This window comes from Nicotiana sylvestris, chromosome 1, assembly GCF_000393655.2.
Source record: "Nicotiana sylvestris chromosome 1, ASM39365v2, whole genome shotgun sequence".
Classification (NCBI taxonomy): Eukaryota; Viridiplantae; Streptophyta; class Magnoliopsida; order Solanales; family Solanaceae; genus Nicotiana; species Nicotiana sylvestris.
In genome coordinates, this window is record NC_091057.1 from 51,767,891 (window position 1) to 51,789,461 (window position 21,571).

Genomic DNA, 21,571 nt, shown 5'->3' on the forward strand with positions numbered 1-21,571 from the left:
TGTCGCACTTTTTTTGAGAAAATTCTTGTCGCATTTATTGATTTTATATGCTCCCTACACTGAAAGAGAAGGGCTAATTATGATCTTCTAGTGTATGGTTGAGTTGAGGCATACGAGTGACAATCCAGATATTCCAGGTTCAAATCCTAGTTAAAACACTCAGTATGAGTCTATTTGTTCCTGCCTTTGCGGGCAGCCTTACCCGGCACATGTATCTGTGAGCTGTAGAAAGTTGTCTCCTGGATTAGTCGAGGTGCATGCAAATTGGCCCTAACATCAACATCATTTATATCTAAAAAAAGGCAGGGGTGCTAGCTATACTTTTGTATCTTTTACTACAGCACTTTCTTGGTGCTAGACTGCTAGTTTTCATTGAAATGAACCTTAACTTTCTAATGTAAAGGTCTATCCCAACTGAATATGTGCGCTGATGGAGTAATAAAGAGTGCGCAAGATTTCAATTGTTCATGTATTTAATACCTTGAACCTATCATTGTGTTTCACTAATCTTGACTGTAAAAGATTCAATCTGGTCTATTTTGTAGGTCGAGAATGAATCTGGTTTATCTAACTTCATTCCCATCCTCATTGCGGAAAAAGATATTTGTGCAGAAATGAAAGAAATACAACGGAAGTTCTGTTCTGGAGGGTCAGAACACACTGCTGTTTGTTCTCCATGTGAAGATTCCACGTGTAGAAAATCAGAATTCTCAGAATTTATGTTGGATGTGGCATGGTTACTAAGGGAGCCTTCATCAGAAAATGTTCAGATTGTGGCGTCTGTACAGATGCAGAGATTTAATTATTTGTTGAATGTTTTAATGGAAAGTCAGTCGACTATTATTTTGAAAAGAGTATTGCCTTATTTTGAAAATATGGTGAATAGAAACTTGTTAGCTGGCATCACTGATGCTGAAATGAGGCTTTTTCAGAGGAATATTTATGAGAAAAATAATCTGCTCAAGGAAACATTGCAGCTAAAGGAATATTGGACGGGAGATGCGGGAAAGATTATGCAGGAGGCAAATACTTCTAGTGATATCTTCCAAAATCATATGAAATCTGTTTTTCCAGTTAACAATGAGGTGACTATCTCATTTCTACCATTGCCATATTATTTTAGAGTATGTTGCAGAATTGAGTTCTGCTATTAGTTTCTAATTAAATGCTTTAATTTAGAGTAATCTTTTACGTTTATCTTTATGCTGGTGAATCAAACTGTTGGTACATAAAATATGCCTCTGCTTTGAAGCCCAAGGTGAACTTTTTCCTCGCTAGGCTTGAACATGAGCAAGCCTAGCCCCATCTAAAATGATCTTGACTTAGTGTAATGTTCGGTTCGTCTCTTGATGGATGCAAAGCGAGAGATTATCACTTCATGGATGAAGTTGTGCGCTTCAAACAGTGACGCACAAAGTGATTCCCACTAAAATTAGTAGGTTCTTTGAATCTCAACTTTGAGGAGTTGGATTAATATAGGTATTATTTTATATTGGATACCGAAATTAGTTGTTTTAATTGCAATTATGTCATTATGGCGTTCATATATATTTGATATCTTTTAATGTTGTTAATTGTGTACTTCCCTTCAAAGACGAGTGCACTTCATTTCTCGCTTCAAACCCCATGGATCTTGTTGCTCTTTTGCACTTTTCGCTTTTAACTACATATTCTATGCACTTGTGGTAAATAAAAATGGTCATTTATTTTATGTTACAGATTCGAGTAATGAGTATATGAATTGCTTTTTACCTTCAGAATGTCTCTTAGCAGCTCATTTTTTTGTTCTTACTATAGTAAGACGTGTTTTCAGAGGGTGATGACTCATACCTGATGCTAAATATATTTGTGTCTTCATAATATGTAGGACGTGGAGGTACCACATGAGCATAACCTAGAGTTTGGTTCAGCTTATTGGGAAAGCACTTCAACAGTCCCACTTTTGGATGCAGAATTGGCATTGAGAGTGAAGGAGCAGTCAGGGAAGCCTTGTGGCTTCTTGGTTAGAAAGACAGTTTTGACATCTCGTACTCTTGTGTTTGTAATCACTGGTTTTGCTGTGTGTCTTGGTCTATGTGCAACCTTCCTGCACCCCAGAAAAGTTGGTGAATTCGCTATGACAATTCGGAGGTGTCTGTTTGACAACTCTTAAATTGCATGTACACCTTTTAACCAAATGAACTCTCTGTAATTACAGAATATAGGCGCGATCCCCAGCATTCGGGTCCCCTGCCGTGACTGGTCTTGTATGATGTTCCTGTGTTTGCTACAATTGCATATCAAGAAACTGGCAAATATTCCTGCCTTTGCTACCACTGCATCTCAAGAAATTGAACAGCATGGAGTGGAGAGATAGTGGTTAGTTTCTGACCGTTAAGACCAAATGCCTATTGGGAGACATGCTTTGCGGCATTCTTGATGTATTATACAAATTGTGCTCTGTAAGCACAAAAACTGTATTAGCTGTATAGCTTCACTTGTTACTTTGTACAAGTTCTCAGGTAATCACTGTGGACTTCACTATAACTTTATGGTTACTGACATCAGTTGTCCTCAAAAGAGTAGATACACATTAGCATTTGCAGATATTGTTTTGTGCTTAACAACTTTAAGGGATTGAGGTGGGACTCTTTGAATATTTTGATGTGAATATACGTAGAAGAGGCAGGCCTATTTGGCCATGAAATAATCGATTCAATATTCCAGTGCTGAACTAAATACTATTAGTTTGGGCAAAGAGTGTTTGCAAAATTTGCATTTCACGTGAAATTTTGAAATAGTGATGTGAAGGTGTATTTCGAGTGAAGTGTTGGTTTCCATTCAGAAAATTTTAACGTTCGCAAATTTTTTGTGCAACTTTAGCTTCTGCTAACTTTTTTGCCTATTTCAATTTCAACTCATATACTGTTGAAGCTGAAAATTTTGATTAAGAATCTTGGATCAACCGTCCATAATGAAATGAAAGGTTAGAAGCCCTGCACTTCCTCTTCCTCTGAATAATACTATAAAGATGAAAAAAACAATAAAACATTAACACCAATAAAGGCCAAAAAGATAGTACCAACACCCTAAGAAAGAAATCACAATTCCAAGTCTTCTTGGAAAACCCTCCAATCATTTTCCAAAAATTAAAATAGTATCAATGTCATAAAATAATAAATTAAGGAGAAACACCCTTGGGATTAAAATATATTAAGATCCAGGCTTCTGTGCGCAGCTCTCTTAATGTCCAATTCTGCTAGAGTAGATTAATTCCTGTGCAAGGCATAGAACAAGTGTCAATTTTCTATGAGAAGTACTTATGCATACTTGGTGTTTAAACCAAATCACATGAATTTACCACAGTTGAAGATAAATTGAGAAATGAAAATATACGCAAATTAACTAGAGTTAAGTGATAAAATGTGTATAAAAGACGTGTGATACATTCACCGATATGGTGAAAACACCGGGTTTGTGTAGTTTTTTTTTTTCTGTTTGCTACTATGTAAATGCATGAAATTCCACCATGTACCCTCAATAATCCAACTCTTTAATTGATGAAACCATTTCTCTTTTTTGGGCCAGGAGAGGGGCGGGGAGGGGAAAGGTGGGGAGATTCTTTAAGCTGTTCATCTATAGACTATAGACTGTATCTTGTAACATGATAATAGCTTCTGCAAAAGCTTCTGCAAAGCAAACAACAACAACAAACCCAACGGGATCCCACAAGTAGGGTCTGTGGAGGGTAATGTGTACGCAGATCTAACCTCTATCTAAATAAGGTAGAGAGGTTGTTTCCGATAGACCCTTGGCTCAAGACCAATGAGAAAGAAGCAATAAACATATAATAGCAATAACAAGTAATAGGCAATGGAAGCAAATGACAAAGCATGTAATAACAAAGATCTATGAATACGAAAACCATTTCTTAGAAGGTAACGGAGTTTACTAAAAGTGCATCCTAATAATGCTGCCAAATTAGTTAACAAAATTGCAAACACAGGTTTCCTAGGCAAAGAAAATACAGTGGCTATTGAATAATTTACTTGAGGAAGAAGACAATCAGCTACAAGCCATCCTATTGTAGCAAGTAAATCACAACAGAAAATAACACGCTTCGCTTCTGCATAAAAGAGCTTCGTTCAACTTTTGCTAACTTATTTAAGATAGAAATATGATGAACCACTAAGCAGCAGTTAGTTAGCTTCTTAAGCTGTAATACGACCTGATATCTATCTTTAGTCTTTGTAGTGATAGTTCTTGACAATTATACAATCAAGGAGGCATACGACATAAGATTAATTCTGTTTCCAAAGCAGCTAGATAACAGTTTTAAAGTCAAATTGCTTAAAAACAGAAAGCATGGGAGTGGCTATGACTAATTTTACATGAGCTCATTGTGAGATGAGTGTCATGATTCAAAGAACAGTAAAAACATCTAGAACTATTCCTTTTCAAGACGGCTTGTGCTCAAAATTGAACTATTCTTTTCCGTAAGATGCGCCACCATTCTATGATGCCGAATTAGTTCAATCTACAAATCCAAGTTTTTTCTTTCATTTATACAATTAACTTTTCTTGAGGACTAAAGAATTATCATCACAACACTCTCCGAGGACAAAAGAATTACCATTCACAAAACTATAAAAGGGTTCATTTCATTGAATCAAATATGGACCAATTTAAAATTTTTGTGCAAAAGTCACTAAAAATGATTAAAAAATAATGAAAATATTGATGATATACCTGAATACAGCATCATCTCAGAACGTCAAGCAATAAAGATACCTCCAAACGTAGGAGAGACAAAACTCTCCATGAAAGGTTTAGTTCTGTGAAATGTAGGAGTTAATCAATCAACCATCATATCCCTCCACTGATCTTCTTTCCTATTGTAGACAATCAACTTCACTCCATCCACATCCAGTACAACATTATCATCACTCACGAAACATAAGGGGGTCAAACGTGACACTATATTTGGTGGTTCTGTAATACTAAATCTGGTCCAAGACTCATCAAAACCATATTCTCTCATCATCCAAACTTTCCCACGTCTAGAGAACACACAAAGACACCCTCTAAGAGCCACAATATTACACCCAAGCAAATCAAGGTTATAAAGCTCAGTAGGTGTTGGCACCTCCAAGAATTTCTCATCACTTAAATCAAAAGCAACAATTATACATGTAGGAGGAGCAACAACAATACATGATTAATTATAAGCTTCAATTATACATGAAGGATCGGAATCTTTCTGAGCCATCCAATGCAAAGCTCCATTTACCAAAACCCCAGAGAACCAGAACAAGAACCAACCGAAAGCGTTATATGATCATGAGTTGAACTCTCAACTCTCCTCCATAGACCCGTTTTCACAGAGTAGACATCCACAAAAGTAGAGGCAAGATCCCATCTACGAGAAAGATTAACCAACTTATAATCATCGCCAGCAGAATCATACCCTAAACCATACATGCTAAGGCTATCTGGCACAGGAAGAGCCAAATGAAAGGTTGGAATTCTATGGTACTTTAAGGTTGTGGGGTTTATCAAAAAAGTGATATTGTCCTCATTCATCACCAAGACTAAGCCATTACATGAGCCAAGCACATTAACCCAGTTCTCTGGGAGCTGCTGTAAATTTAGGTTTCTTGAAATGGCATCAATTGTTCCATTTTGGTGGTTGCGGTTAAACGTGATAGTGTGAATAGAATTTGAACGAGAGGTAAAAATGAGTTTCTTTTCACTCTTATGGGCATACAAATTGAGGTGAGCTTTGATGAAATGTGGGTATGAGAGAAGAGAGCACCATCGCTTTGATACGCACCTGAATTGACCTACGGACTTTGCGGGCAGCCGGGTAAGTATGTCAACTATGATTTCTTCGGGTAAATTTTTAGCTTTACTCATTGCCATTGTTGGGGACTTGGATTTGGAGGAAAAACTAAATACGAGGTGGAGAGCTCGTGTATTTGCCTGACTAGTATTTTAATGGAGGAAGCTACTGGTTTTAATGGAGGGAATGGGTTCTTTTCCGATGGGGGTCAAAGTGGCGTACATGGTACAAGGGTGAAAGACAGTGAAGGTGACAAATAGCTTCCTACTGCTTTTTGTTCCGAGGCTGCTAGGTTTTGGTGGCTACTTGAATTTTTAGGCGCGTATTTAAAAATAGGAAAAGGGCCAAAAATACCACAAATACCCTCCTTCCATCATTTGGTCTGAAAATACTCTCAATCTTTATTTTTGGCTCATGGATACCCCTTAAACTAATGGCCTAAATCTCGGTGAAATTTGGCTCTTTAAAATAGCCACATGGCGTATTATGATTTGCCACGGTTTTTATTCAGGATTAAATTAAAATCCACCCATTTTTTAAACCTCCCCTCTCTTTTTTTTACTTAGATTATATTCACCAAAATTTCCATTCCCAACATGAATCCCCCACGATGAAGCTCTTTGGCTCTCTGATTTGCTTTACTCTAAACCTCTATGCTGACATTTTCATTTTTTCAACACTCCATCAAAGCTTCTTGTATACGGTCAAGATCGGGCCTATCCGATTTTGCTATTTGATCGAAGCAAAGGAGTCGCATTGGGCTTAATCTCGTAATGAATCAGACTCGCGCTCGAAGACGAGATATCGAGTCCAAGGATCGAAGTGTTCCTCGAGACTGAGGCCAGCAGCAATCGAGACTAAGTATGCCCAACTTCGAGTGAAATACAATAACAGATAGGCAAAATATTTGTAACTAGTCGAAGATCACGGCGGAAATCTCAGAGCAGATCAAATCAAAGGCGGTTATTTGTATCAATCAAGGGATTTACTTCCGTAATTAGAATTGTACCACAATTAGGATTCCTCTAGTATATAAAGAGGGGTCCCTATCATTTGTAGGGACCTTACATTCATAAAGATCAAGGCAATATAATATTTCTCTATTGTTCATCAGCTTATTATTCTTTAACTGTTCTTATTTTGCAACCCTTGAAGGTCCAACAACTCGAGGGCATTGTCCAAGCACTGGTTTGTTTTAAATTCTTGTCAATTCACATCATTTATTTTTAAGTTAATAAATTGGTATTAAGCGAAATCACGTATCCTTAAAATCACATTACAAGTTTAATTATTACTCGATTTTTAGGGTAAACAGTTTGGCGCCTACCGTGGGGCTAAGGATAATAGTGATTGCTTGATATTAACCTTTATAACACACACTGCTTTTACACTTGTTCTTGTGAGTATTTTTATTTCAGGAATCAACATGTTAAACTCTCAAGCAGTACCCACTCACACTGACACCGGCCTTGGTCTTCATGGCGAAAACGAGCACGTAGTCGCCCCAAAAAACGGAGTACCTCCAATCAATCTCGGCGCACCACAGGACGTGAATCCGATTGATGTTAACTCTCATGTCACCATCTGTGGAGATTTAGGCGTCGACCCTGAAAATAGCGTCCGCAGATACACCCGAGCAGCCGATCAGAACACACAAAATGGTGAAGAAGGCGGAATTAGCCTTCGAATGATATTTGACATGCTACAAACTCAGCAGGCCGCGATAACGCAACTTCAAAATCAGAATCGGGCCCTAAGCAGAATCGAACTCGATACATCACAGGAGGTTGCTCATAGGGTCGAACCCGTGCAGGAAAAATTGAACGATAATGGATTGGGAACTGATCCCGCCATCATGAAAATGCTCGAGGAGTTCACTAAATGGATAGAATCAGGTGAAAAGAAAATCGAGGATAATGACAAAAAGGTAGAAACGTACAACTCACGAGTTGACCAAACATCGGGGCACCCTCGATCCTAAAGGGTTTGGATTCGAAGAAGTTTGTGCAGAAGCCTTTTCCTCAAAGTGCGGCTCTGAATCCCATTCCTAATGAACACATCACTTCGTACACATGCAGAATAAAGGGAAATGACTTAGAATATGATGAGATTGAATCTGTTTTGTTGAAAAAATTTGGAGAAACTTTATCAAAGGGGGCAATGATATGGTACCACAATTTGCCACCCAATTCCATCAATTCTTTCGCCATGCTCGCCGATTCATTCGTAAAGGCACACGCATGAGCGATAAAGATCGTGACCAGGAAGTCAGACCTCTTCAAAGTGAAACAAAAGGACAATGAAATGTTAAGGGAATTCGTATCTCGATTTCATATGGAACGTATGGACCTACCCCCGATTACCGATGATTGGGTTGTCCAAGCCTTTACTGAGGCTTTGAACGAGCGAAGTTTGATAGCATCACGTTAACTAAAGAAGAATTTGATTGAATATCCAACAGTGACCTGGATTGATGTGCATAACAAGTACCAGTCGAAGATCAGAGTCGAGGATGATCAGTTGGGAGCTCCATCCGGTTCCGTTTACCCAAACAGGTCCGAAGGCAAGATTCAAAGGGACATCGACAGATATCCCCGATCGAACAGAGATCGATACCAACCATATAGCGCATATTGAAGGAACAATGGACCGGGACGTAACCCCGTTCAAAATGATCGAATGAATGATCGATGTCAAAACTCTCGGGGGCTCATGAGTAAGAATGGCTTTAATAAACACGTCGAGCCTAAGGAAGCACCACGGTTATCGGAATATAACTTCAGCATCGATGCTTCAGGTATTGTATCAGCTATTAGACGAATCAAGGATACTAGATGGCCCAGACCCCTGCAAACCGATCCAGCTCAAAGGAATCCGAATCAAATGTGCAAGTATCGTGGAACTCATGGTCACAAAACCAAGCAGACAATTAAGGGAGGAGGTAGCTTGTTAGTTCAACGAAGGTCATCTTCGAGAGTTCTTGAGTGACCGAGCAAAAAATCACTTCAGAGACAGGGATACAAACAGGAAAAATGAACAGGAGGAACTGCAACACGTGATTCATATGATCGTCAGTGGGGTTGATATCCCTCAGGGTCCGACATTTAAATGCACCAAAGTCACAATCACAAGGGAGAAGCGCACCCGGGACTACCTACCAGAAGATACCTTATCTTTCAACGAAGAAGAGGCAGAGGGGATCGAACAACCTCACAACGACGCACTGATAATATCTATCATTATAAATAAAATTCAAGTTAAATATGTGTTGGTTGATCCAGGTAGTTCATCAAATATTATCCGATCGAGGGTCGTGGGGAAACTCGGCCTACAGGATCAGATCGTGCCTGCAACTCGAGTACTCAATGATTTTAACGTGGCAGGTGAAACCACCAAAGGGAAAATTATGTTGCCAGTGAACGTGGCCGGAACTATCCAGGAAACGAAGTTCCACATGATCGAATGAGATATGAGGTACAATGCGCTGCTCGGAAGACCTTGGATCCATAATATGAGGGTAGTACCTTCAACGCTTTATCAAATCTTGAAATTCCAAATACCGGAAAGAGTCAAAACGATGTACGGTGAATAACCAGCAGCTAAAGAGATGTTTGCAATCGATGAGGTGATACTAATGTCAACTCTCACATCAACAAAGGGATCGGAATCAAAGGAAAAGCAGAAGGTAAAATAGCAACCATAGTCGCCGGCTTCGACCAAATTGGAACAATAGGGAATTATCGAGGACGATGATTGCATGATACCTTGAACCTTCGTAACCCCTGATGATTAATGATGCCACAAAGTCAACGGTCGAAGAGCTGGAACAAGTCATACTGATCGAGCACCTACCCGATCGAAAGGTATACCTGGGCACATGATTAACCCCCGAGCTCAGGGAAAAACTCATTAAATTCCTTATTAAAAATATAGATAGTTTTGCTTGGTCCCACCTTGATATGAAAGAGATTCCATCGGAGATCACCACTCATCAATTGAGTTTGGACCTAAAGTTCAGACCGGTAAAGCAAAAGAGAAGGCCACAGTCCGAGGTAAAGCACACATTCATCAAGGATGAGGTAACCAAACTTCTCAAAATAGGATCCATTCGGGAAGTAAAATATCCCGAGTGGTTATAAAACGTAGTTGTAGTCCCCAAGAAGGGGAATAAACTTAGAATATGTGTAGATTACAAAGACTTAAACAAAGTATGCCCTAAGTGTCACACCTCCTTTTTCCCGAGGGGGATAGAGAGTTTTTCTAATCAAAGTGACATTATTTAAAATGAGATTATTTATTTATTTATTAGAGTCGCCACTTGGGATAGTTATTATGGTGTCCCAAGTCACCGATTTATTTTAAATCCCAAATCGAGGAAATTGACTCTATTTTTGATCCGCGAACATAGAAGACCGGGTAAGAAATTCTGTTAACCCGGGAGAAGGTGTTAGGCATTCCCGAGTTCCGTGATTTTACCATGGTCGCTCAACTATTAATAATTGGCCTAATTATCTAATTAATTAGGTGTTTTAAATCGATTGTGTATTTTTAACTTTATAACCGCTTTTATTTATTTATGGAATTGGTTTGAACAAGTCACAATGTCGCGCACTTGTTTATTTTTATACACATTGTGAATCGCATCACGGGAACCTTACCTATGATCTACAACATGTATATTTTATTATTGTTTGAAGTTATGGTTCGATCACATAAAATGCACACCCGAATTGGGGATTATGTATCACGACTATGCTATGGGAATCGTACTCATAGTCATGATGGTTGTTATTACGCGCCTAAAGTAAACTACGATGTTTGTGATTCTGTTATCCTAAAATTTGAGATTTGCATGTGAGGTTCAAATATTATGGTAACATATATGTGGGAATCAGCTAGTTCTTTTAATTTAAACAAAAGCTCTATTAGGGAAAAATTGGAAGCAATTACTTTACAATTATCGATTCCACGCCTGCCGAGTTATAACCCATGTGAATTAAAGAGCAAAATGAAACATGAGTTTGGAATGAAAACAATCCAAATTGCAATTTCCATTACTAGCTTAGTGTTTCTCATAAGAGTGAATCTCTCGATCAATTCAAATTAACAAATAACAGAAAGGAACTGAATAAATGACTATCCCAATTAAAGTTTCGCACACTAGGAATTCAATAGGGGAACTGGGCCGAACCTAAACCGGCCCAAAAAGCACACATGCTAGATTTTAAGCTCAATATTAGTGGTGATGATGACAATGTCAAAGGTATAATGAACTTGAAACAACTTTGTGGCTAAAAAGTTGTCTTCTGCTGGAAAAGCTGTATTTACCTGTCATTTATCTATAGTAGATGCCATGTTCCATATGTTAGGCTACTACTGGTTTAAACTGAAAATAGGATATTTTTTTTGTTTGTTTGAATGACCAGATAGCACATGCACGGGCAGCCAATTAGGAGAAAGGGAAATCTTATTAGAATCTGAAGGACATGTGCCAATAGGCTCTACTCAAGGCATCCAAAATAATCAGAGTGACAGTTTCACAGCTTCTGGTGAGACACAGGGTGATGCAGAAAAAGAGAACTCCAAAAATTCCCTTTCTCCATCCTATTACGACAACAAGAGTGCTTTTTCTTCGATGGTAGGTCTGATGACATAATTCCCCTTTTCCCATTAATTTCCATTTATATCTGGACTATAACTTTGAATTGACTGATCGTCATTCTTCTTTGCACAGTGCCCCACTGGTCGGATCTCATTCAAGCTTTATGATTGGAACCCTGCAGAGTTCCCTCGAAGACTCCGGCACCAAGTATTAAAGGATTATTATTACAGTTTAGTACATAAGAGAAAGTAAATTCTTTTTCTCCAATAGAGTTCATGGGGTTTGATTGACATTTTACTCTACAGATCTTCCAGTGGTTGGCCAGTATGCCTGTCGAATTGGAGGGCTATATTCGTCCAGGTTGTACAATCTTGACAGTTTTTGTTGCAATGCCAACATTCAAGTGGGGTAAGGTAATATAGTTACTGTTCCTCTCTGATGATAACCAAATTCTGTGTGTGATTGGTCTATGAATGTTTAGATATTACCATGGATTAGTATAATTTTGAGCAAGTGGTGCATCTCCTCTTTGAATGGTACTACGACCATCTTTACTAAGAGATTGTGTTTTGAGTTTCTAGGTCAGGAATTCCTCTCATAGAACACAATGCAATAGTGAAAATGAAACTCAGAGTGCTGTAGGAGTTAGATATTAGGAAGAGTTACCATACTGCTTTCTGTTTGAGATGTCTGCTACATGTGGCTTCTGTAACATTTTGGTTGTGGATTTCCGTGTTATGCTTTTATAGAACATCATTTGTTTCTAAATGATCGAGTTCCTCATTGGGTTTAACAGTTGCTGGAAGACCCAGCTGCACACCTATATGAGTTTATTGCATCACCTGGAAACATGCTTCGCGGGAGAGGAAGCTTTCTTGTTTATCTCAACAACATGGTATTTCGCGTTACAAAAGGTAAATTGGTACCTCAAGTTTTCTACCCTTAAGCTCTGTTGGAACGAAGTACGAACTTATAAGATCAATGAGGTCTAATCTTTATTTCTGAGACCCTACTTTTTCATTTGATGTAGATCTTGTTTGGCTAATACGACTAATCCTGCCATTTCATTTTATTGACAGTATTTGACTAGGTATGAAGTTTAAGATGCTAGTTTGACTAAATATAAGATAAGAAGAAAAATATTGGACTAATGGTTGAAAAGTTAGTTTGATAGAGAAAACATCACTCAAAATATTAAAAGCTGAATAGCTTGATATATTTGAATTTGTGAGAGTTTGAAAGTTGTATAAAAATGGAATGGCGTTAGGAATTTTGGAACCATGCAAGATAGAAAACTGTCATATAAATTGGAGCAGAGGGAGTATTTAATTGGACCTTTGTTTGCTTTTTCTGTACATAAGGTTGTTAAATAGTTTCCATTTATGAACTTCTGAATGAAACTGAATTCACCATCCCTCCTAGGTTGACTTGGACGCACACCAATCTGAAATTCACTTTTTTCCGAGTAAATTCAAAATATGAGTTCCCAGATCTCCATATCTTACCATTCAGTTGTGAGTTTAAGAACAATTTTTCCTTTCCGTTTTTGTTGTAAATATAGATGGTCTGGTCATTGTTATATATTTATTTTATTATTATTGTTCTGATAATACCTCCTACCAGCACGTGTCAGGTGACCTATCTACCAAGGCTTATACAGATGGGAAAAAATCACCTAATTTCCCCTTATTTGGCCTTCACTGGGATTTAAACTCTCGTTTCCGTGGTCCGTTCTGGTCAATGTTATGTTGCACATTGTATTTTGATCTACTCTTTGTCAATATCACTACAAATTGACTAGTTAAAATTTTCTACTGAAACGTAGTCCTAATTCCTAGTTTTTCTAGACATGGTAGTAGGTAGGCCCAACTCCCAAGTGCATATATAATTTTGTTTTTTTTGGGGGGAGAGGGGAAGGGGGGGGGGGGGTCAGGGGTTAAAATAATTAGCGAACTTTTGAACATTGTTGAACAGGAAGAGAAGTATGTTCCATATCAGAGTTGGCCCACCTTATGGACAATGGGAAACAATTTTTCAGATTTTCCATATATAAATGTATGTTTATGCGTGTATATTATGTATGCACAATATTGGTGGGACAAGTCACAAACCCAAAATAACAGATCAACACCAAAGTTGCAATTTTAAATGGTAACAAATATTCTTTATAAAGCAGGTGAAAATTCAGTAGTGAAAGTCAAGCTAAAGGGACCAGCACCAAAGCTTAAGTCTATTCATCCTACTTGCTTTGAGGCTGGCAAGCCTATGGAGTTTTTTGCCTGTGGAAGCAATCTAATGCAGCCCAGATTCCGGTATGAGTTAGAATCACATTTTTGTCAATCTATAATCCGCTTATATTTGGTTCTGTCGAAGTATCCTGAGTTCTTCATTAATTGTCAACACTCAACAGGAGATATTATGATAGGAACTGAGTTGTTTATGGACAAAAGAAAATCTCAAGCTTGCTGACTCTACTAAAACTAGCTTATCCGAGCTCTAGAAACTGAGAGTTTGTATATGTTTGCCCTTTTTTTTTTAAATTGGTAACATGTTACATATATTAAAAATATTAGCACAAAGCTTGTGCTGTTAACCAGATACGTCCTCCATAATAGCAAAATAAGGCCCCCCAGACAAAAACTTACAGGGATTCTATGACTACAAGTATGGATTCACAGTCATTCTTACCAAAACAAAAAAGTAATATACAATTCATTTTTATCCTCTGGATGGAGTTTCTTGCACGCTTAGAACATCTGGTATAGAGGACATTACTATGGATAGGAAGGTGGTATAGAGGTCGAGAATAAAGGTAAGGGGCTAGGTAGCGGAGCGATGTCCTTGTTTGTAACAGCAGCTTTAGTACATTATTTAGTATCATTTGTGTATTTTCGTACTCGACTTTTGTTATTACTTGTTGCTTTCATTTGGATGTTTTGATTGCATTACCTAGTGTTGGTTTTGTATTTTCGCTTTGGTTTTTCAATTGGTTTGCTTGTTGTTGCCATTCTTTTTATCTTTCTTAAGCCGAGGGTCCACTGGAAATGGCCTCTCCCCCTTCTTAAAGGGGGGTAAGGTCTGCATACACACTACCCTCCCCAGACACTACTTGTGGAATTATGCGGGGTTTGTTGTTGTATGTTGGACTTCGATTCCAATAGGGCAGGGATGCGGTAGACATGTTAGAGCTTAGCGCATGCTCAAATTTCATCTCTATTGAATTTGAGTATCAAAATAGCGGATATAGTCATGATTCAATCTCTTATATTGCTGTTACTTTGTTATTTTATGGTATTTATGTTATGTTATGGATTTTATGGTATTTTATGTTGTTTTATTATGAGTCTATTGATAGTACTAATATAGTGTCTCTTGTTGCCTCTTTGAGCCGAGGGTCTCCTGGAAACAGCCTCTCTGCCCCTCGGGGTAGAGGTAAGGTCTGCGTACATATTACCCTCCCCAGACCCCACTTGTGGGATTACACTGGGTTGTTGTTGTTGTTGATTTTTAGGACATGGGTGTCCTATTGTCCTTTGATTACGGATAGATTGTTGGACTCTGGATAGTAAATTTTCACTAAAAATAGGCGTGAAACTTGTCAAGAACTATTGGGGCCTCATTCTTATAAAGATTTTTAAAAATAAAAGCTTTTAGGCGTGAACACTCCAAGGCTTATAGTTCAGTTGTACTAGTGGCATTCTCCAACACAATGGGTTCTAGTCTCAGTGTCCCTTTTCTCCTTCCCTGATCCCAGTAGAAATGAAAAACAAAAAAATCTCTCCAGTTTGCAGGCTTAAAACTTGATGATGATGAATATAACTGAATTTGATGGACAACCCTCGTTCTATGTCAAACTTGAAATGGAAGAAAAAAGGTAACTTTGTTCAGACTTTTGGTGTTGTCCTCTTGCTTCGCTGCATCGTTTCGAAGAGTTTCATGTTTCTTTTTCACTCCATGATTGCTTCACTAATCCAGATCCCAGGTGGAACAATTAAGGTGCACACAAGTTGGTTCGAACAATGATGTTATTAAAAAGCATCCAAAAAGAAAAGGAATAGAAAAAAGAAAGATTTAAATTTAAATCATGTCCAACTCATATTGGTCCCTTGATTTTTTCATGAAGCACTAGCTGCCTTTGGTGTATGGTACGACCCTCGTGCCCGTTCTATGCTACTTGCTTGGTGGTAATGAAATTGTTTGCTTTTGATACACTTTTGAAACCTTTTTTGCCAACTCTGATGCAACTCTCAGTTGGGCATAGATTACAAACAACAGTATGAGCAATTAATAGGAGTTGCTGAATGGAGGTGAATTTAGTTTTACTAGGATCTGTGTCGCTGCAATTTATAATATTAATAATTATATATACTCCCTCCTTTTCAAAAGATTGCCACCATTACTATTTGGGAAGTCTACGAGGTTGTTCTTTGACCATGTTTTTCTTAAATATTTTATAAATATTTTGAATTATGAATTATTATGACTAATAATACTTTTTACGTAGTTTCCTGAAATGTAAATTTTATTTTCAAAAAATTGAAAAATCTATGTCCAAATTCATAGTCAAATAGTACTTTGACTCTTGTACTCCGAGTATGCCAATTTTTTTGAAATGGAGGGAGTACAAGAATAGGAAAGAGATGATCTTTTTCTCCTTGCTTTTCGGTGCAAACTAGTTATTGTACAAGATGTAGATGCTATTTTAGACGAAATGGCAGTTTTGGATAGCCTGTAGTTACACTTGTTGTGCACTGGCTTAGCGCAAATATTTGTAAAATATATCATAGATGAGTTTTAGTATCTAGGCCTAGCATCATACCCTTGATAAATACTACTCCCTCCGCCCCAATTTATGTGACATCCCAAAAAGTATGACACCTTTCTCTTTTTGGAAACTTATTAATTTTAAGATCTCCATTTTACCCTTAACAACATGACCTTTTAGGACCCTCACCACTAATTTTGAATGAAAAGACGTGTGGAGCTTTCATCACCACTCATTTAAAATGATAATTTTGGTACTTTGCATATATTTGGCTATCACGTCAAAATTCTTCTTTAATTTGTTAAATTCCGTGCTTAGTCAAACACAATCACATAAATAGGAAGGAGTATTGCTTTTGATGGCGTGGAATAGAAAGATAAGTTCGTAGTTAGCCAAATCGTCCTGCGTCATGACTGCTCTGTTTGCTTAGTTCAGAAGGCTTTTGATCCGACCAGATTGCGAGCTTTCATGCTCGCTCGCATCTACTCATATTTTTAACTCATACCTGCATTTGGCCACATCGTATTTATAAATCTTTTTGATGAGCTATGGACTGCTTTCTCATTAAATTTGGCAGGATATTTGATCATACCAAATTGGAAGCTTTTTTGTTCCCTCATACCAACTGCTTCCCCTCCCCCCCCCCTTCTTTTGGGTGAATATCCACTCATATCTGCATTTGCAAGTTTGCTATGCTCATAGATAGTTGCAGTTTCGCTATAAAATTCTGTAAACTCTTTTTTTGTTTTGTTTTTGAAAAGCTGAAATAAATCAAACGCCTATTAGTCTAGTATCTCTATTACCTCATGGAGGCTTTAGAGGACAATTCGTGTTATCTTTCAAGTTTGAAATAAATCAATTCGTATTTGAAAGGGAGCCTTGGTGTAACTGGTAAAGTTGCTGCCATATGACCAGGAGGTTGGGTTCGAGCCGTGGAAACAGCCTCTTGCGGAAATGCTGGGTACGACTGCGTACAATAGACTCTTGTGGTCCGGCCCTTCGTCGGACCCCGCGCATAGCGTGAGCTTAGTGCACCGGGCTGTCCTTTTTTTCATATTATTTTTTATCATTTTTTATAAATTAACATGTTGATGCCCTTGGCAGGTTTCTTGTGTCATTTGGGGGAAGGTATTTAGGGAATGATATCAGTGTTACACCTTCATGTAGTAAAAATGAAGGTGGATCTGGTAGCATGGAGCATCAATTATTAAAGATACATGTCCCTAGGACTGAAGCAGATCTTTTTGGCCCCGCTTTTGTTGAGGTAGAAGTTCTAACCAAATATCTTCTTTTATCCTCTTTCCAATTTTTGTATGTTTGCTTATAAATGTATCATTCCTATAATTAGCACCGTGCATCATGCCATTGTATTTTCTTGTATATATTCTTAACGGAAACTACTGGAGGAATAATGTTTGAAAAAGACCATTCTTAAAAAGGTGTTAGAAAAATTCTGTCGCACTTTTTTTGAGAAAATTCTTGTCGCATTTATTGATTTTATATGCTCCCTACACTGAAAGAGAAGGGCTAATTATGATCTTCTAGTGTATGGTTGAGTTGAGGCATACGAGTGACAATCCAGATATTCCAGGTTCAAATCCTAGTTAAAACACTCAGTATGAGTCTATTTGTTCCTGCCTTTGCGGGCAGCCTTACCCGGCACATGTATCTGTGAGCTGTAGAAAGTTGTCTCCTGGATTAGTCGAGGTGCATGCAAATTGGCCCTAACATCAACATCATTTATATCTTAAAAAAAGGCAGGGGTGCTAGCTATACTTTTGTATCTTTTACTACAGCACTTTCTTGGTGCTAGACTGCTAGTTTTCATTGAAATGAACCTTAACTTTCTAATGTAAAGGTCTATCCCAACTGAATATGTGCGCTGATGGAGTAATAAAGAGTGCGCAAGATTTCAATTGTTCATGTATTTAATACCTTGAACCTATCATTGTGTTTCACTAATCTTGACTGTAAAAGATTCAATCTGGTCTATTTTGTAGGTCGAGAATGAATCTGGTTTATCTAACTTCATTCCCATCCTCATTGCGGAAAAAGATATTTGTGCAGAAATGAAAGAAATACAACGGAAGTTCTGTTCTGGAGGGTCAGAACACACTGCTGTTTGTTCTCCATGTGAAGATTCCACGTGTAGAAAATCAGAATTCTCAGAATTTATGTTGGATGTGGCATGGTTACTAAGGGAGCCTTCATCAGAAAATGTTCAGATTGTGGCGTCTGTACAGATGCAGAGATTTAATTATTTGTTGAATGTTTTAATGGAAAGTCAGTCGACTATTATTTTGAAAAGAGTATTGCCTTATTTTGAAAATATGGTGAATAGAAACTTGTTAGCTGGCATCACTGATGCTGAAATGAGGCTTTTTCAGAGGAATATTTATGAGAAAAATAATCTGCTCAAGGAAACATTGCAGCTAAAGGAATATTGTACGGGAGATGCGGGAAAGATTATGCAGGAGGCAAATACTTCTAGTGATATCTTCCAAAATCATATGAAATCTGTTTTTCCAGTTAACAATGAGGTGACTATCTCATTTCTACCATTGCCATATTATTTTAGAGTATGTTGCAGAATTGAGTTCTGCTATTAGTTTCTAATTAAATGCTTTAATTTAGAGTAATCTTTTACGTTTATCTTTATGCTGGTGAATCAAACTGTTGGTACATAAAATATGCCTCTGCTTTGAAGCCCAAGGTGAACTTTTTCCTCGCTAGGCTTGAACATGAGCAAGCCTAGCCCCATCTAAAATGATCTTGACTTAGTGTAATGTTCGGTTCGTCTCTTGATGGATGCAAAGCGAGAGATTATCACTTCATGGATGAAGTTGTGCGCTTCAAACAGTGACGCACAAAGTGATTCCCACTAAAATTAGTAGGTTCTTTGAATCTCAACTTTGAGGAGTTGGATTAATATAGGTATTATTTTATATTGGATACCGAAATTAGTTGTTTTAATTGCAATTATGTCATTATGGCGTTCATATATATTTGATATCTTTTAATGTTGTTAATTGTGTACTTCCCTTCAAAGACGAGTGCACTTCATTTCTCGCTTCAAACCCCATGGATCTTGTTGCTCTTTTGCACTTTTCGCTTTTAACTACATATTCTATGCACTTGTGGTAAATAAAAATGGTCATTTATTTTATGTTACAGATTCGAGTAATGAGTATATGAATTGCTTTTTACCTTCAGAATGTCTCTTAGCAGCTCATTTTTTTGTTCTTACTATAGTAAGACGTGTTTTCAGAGGGTGATGACTCATACCTGATGCTAAATATATTTGTGTCTTCATAATATGTAGGACGTGGAGGTACCACATGAGCATAACCTAGAGTTTGGTTCAGCTTATTGGGAAAGCACTTCAACAGTCCCACTTTTGGATGCAGAATTGGCATTGAGAGTGAAGGAGCAGTCAGGGAAGCCTTGTGGCTTCTTGGTTAGAAAGACAGTTTTGACATCTCGTACTCTTGTGTTTGTAATCACTGGTTTTGCTGTGTGTCTTGGTCTATGTGCAACCTTCCTGCACCCCAGAAAAGTTGGTGAATTCGCTATGACAATTCGGAGGTGTCTGTTTGACAACTCTTAAATTGCATGTACACCTTTTAACCAAATGAACTCTCTGTAATTACAGAATATAGGCGCGATCCCCAGCATTCGGGTCCCCTGCCGTGACTGGTCTTGTATGATGTTCCTGTGTTTGCTACAATTGCATATCAAGAAACTGGCAAATATTCCTGCCTTTGCTACCACTGCATCTCAAGAAATTGAACAGCATGGAGTGGAGAGATAGTGGTTAGTTTCTGACCGTTAAGACCAAATGCCTATTGGGAGACATGCTTTGCGGCATTCTTGATGTATTATACAAATTGTGCTCTGTAAGCACAAAAACTGTATTAGCTGTATAGCTTCACTTGTTACTTTGTACAAGTTCTCAGGTAATCACTGTGGACTTCACTATAACTTTATGGTTACTGACATCAGTTGTCCTCAAAAGAGTAGATACACATTAGCATTTGCAGATATTGTTTTGTGCTTAACAACTTTAAGGGATTGAGGTGGGACTCTTTGAATATTTTGATGTGAATATACGTAGAAGAGGCAGGCCTATTTGGCCATGAAATAATCGATTCAATATTCCAGTGCTGAACTAAATACTATTAGTTTGGGCAAAGAGTGTTTGCAAAATTTGCATTTCACGTGAAATTTTGAAATAGTGATGTGAAGGTGTATTTCGAGTGAAGTGTTGGTTTCCATTCAGAAAATTTTAACGTTCGCAAATTTTTTGTGCAACTTTAGCTTCTGCTAACTTTTTTGCCTATTTCAATTTCAACTCATATACTGTTGAAGCTGAAAATTTTGATTAAGAATCTTGGATCAACCGTCCATAATGAAATGAAAGGTTAGAAGCCCTGCACTTCCTCTTCCTCTGAATAATACTATAAAGATGAAAAAAACAATAAAACATTAACACCAATAAAGGCCAAAAAGATAGTACCAACACCCTAAGAAAGAAATCACAATTCCAAGTCTTCTTGGAAAACCCTCCAATCATTTTCCAAAAATTAAAATAGTATCAATGTCATAAAATAATAAATTAAGGAGAAACACCCTTGGGATTAAAATATATTAAGATCCAGGCTTCTGTGCGCAGCTCTCTTAATGTCCAATTCTGCTAGAGTAGATTAATTCCTGTGCAAGGCATAGAACAAGTGTCAATTTTCTATGAGAAGTACTTATGCATACTTGGTGTTTAAACCAAATCACATGAATTTACCACAGTTGAAGATAAATTGAGAAATGAAAATATACGCAAATTAACTAGAGTTAAGTGATAAAATGTGTATAAAAGACGTGTGATACATTCACCGATATGGTGAAAACACCGGGTTTGTGTAGTTTTTTTTTTTCTGTTTGCTACTATGTAAATGCATGAAATTCCACCATGTACCCTCAATAATCCAACTCTTTAATTGATGAAACCATTTCTCTTTTTTGGGCCAGGAGAGGGGCGGGGAGGGGAAAGGTGGGGAGATTCTTTAAGCTGTTCATCTATAGACTATAGACTGTATCTTGTAACATGATAATAGCTTCTGCAAAAGCTTCTGCAAAGCAAACAACAACAACAAACCCAACGGGATCCCACAAGTAGGGTCTGTGGAGGGTAATGTGTACGCAGATCTAACCTCTATCTAAATAAGGTAGAGAGGTTGTTTCCGATAGACCCTTGGCTCAAGACCAATGAGAAAGAAGCAATAAACATATAATAGCAATAACAAGTAATAGGCAATGGAAGCAAATGACAAAGCATGTAATAGCAAAGATCTATGAATACGAAAACCATTTCTTAGAAGGTAACGGAGTT

At 37.7% G+C, this 21,571-nt stretch overlaps 2 protein-coding genes and 1 long non-coding RNA gene across 4 annotated transcripts in view; 2 read left to right on the forward strand and 1 right to left on the reverse strand.

Moving 5' to 3' along the window:
• The window catches only part of LOC104232096 (squamosa promoter-binding-like protein 7), a 22,359-nt gene extending 2,130 nt beyond the window's left edge, over positions 1–20,229 (forward strand). The window contains exons 3-12 of one of the 2 annotated variants that reach the window (XM_070153433.1): positions 11,055–11,084; positions 11,248–11,459; positions 11,556–11,630; positions 11,729–11,836; positions 12,220–12,337; positions 13,600–13,735; positions 17,104–17,208; positions 17,293–17,452; positions 18,189–18,728; positions 19,511–20,229. In XM_070153433.1, coding sequence (XP_070009534.1) covers positions 11,055–11,084; positions 11,248–11,459; positions 11,556–11,630; positions 11,729–11,836; positions 12,220–12,337; positions 13,600–13,735; positions 17,104–17,208; positions 17,293–17,452; positions 18,189–18,728; positions 19,511–19,795 — 1,769 coding nt within the window. In that variant the 3' untranslated portion in view covers positions 19,796–20,229. The remainder of the gene's footprint in view (positions 1–11,054; positions 11,085–11,247; positions 11,460–11,555; positions 11,631–11,728; positions 11,837–12,219; positions 12,338–13,599; positions 13,736–17,103; positions 17,209–17,292; positions 17,453–18,188; positions 18,729–19,510) is intronic. The other variant, XM_009785199.2, reaches the window with a different exon arrangement.
• On the forward strand, positions 65–2,586 carry LOC138874721 (squamosa promoter-binding-like protein 7). The gene is made up of 2 exons (XM_070153510.1): positions 65–1,085; positions 1,868–2,586. The coding sequence occupies exons 1-2, from the start codon at positions 615–617 to the stop codon at positions 2,150–2,152; spliced, it is 756 nt and encodes a 251-aa protein (XP_070009611.1). The 5' UTR covers positions 65–614; the 3' UTR covers positions 2,153–2,586.
• Positions 2,903–6,099, reverse strand: LOC104232092 (uncharacterized). Its single transcript, XR_712251.2, has 2 exons — positions 4,729–6,099; positions 2,903–3,255 (listed from the first exon to the last, which is right to left on the reverse strand). It is a non-coding gene; the product is annotated as an uncharacterized lncRNA (long non-coding RNA).
• Positions 20,230–21,571: the final 1,342 nt, after the last annotated feature.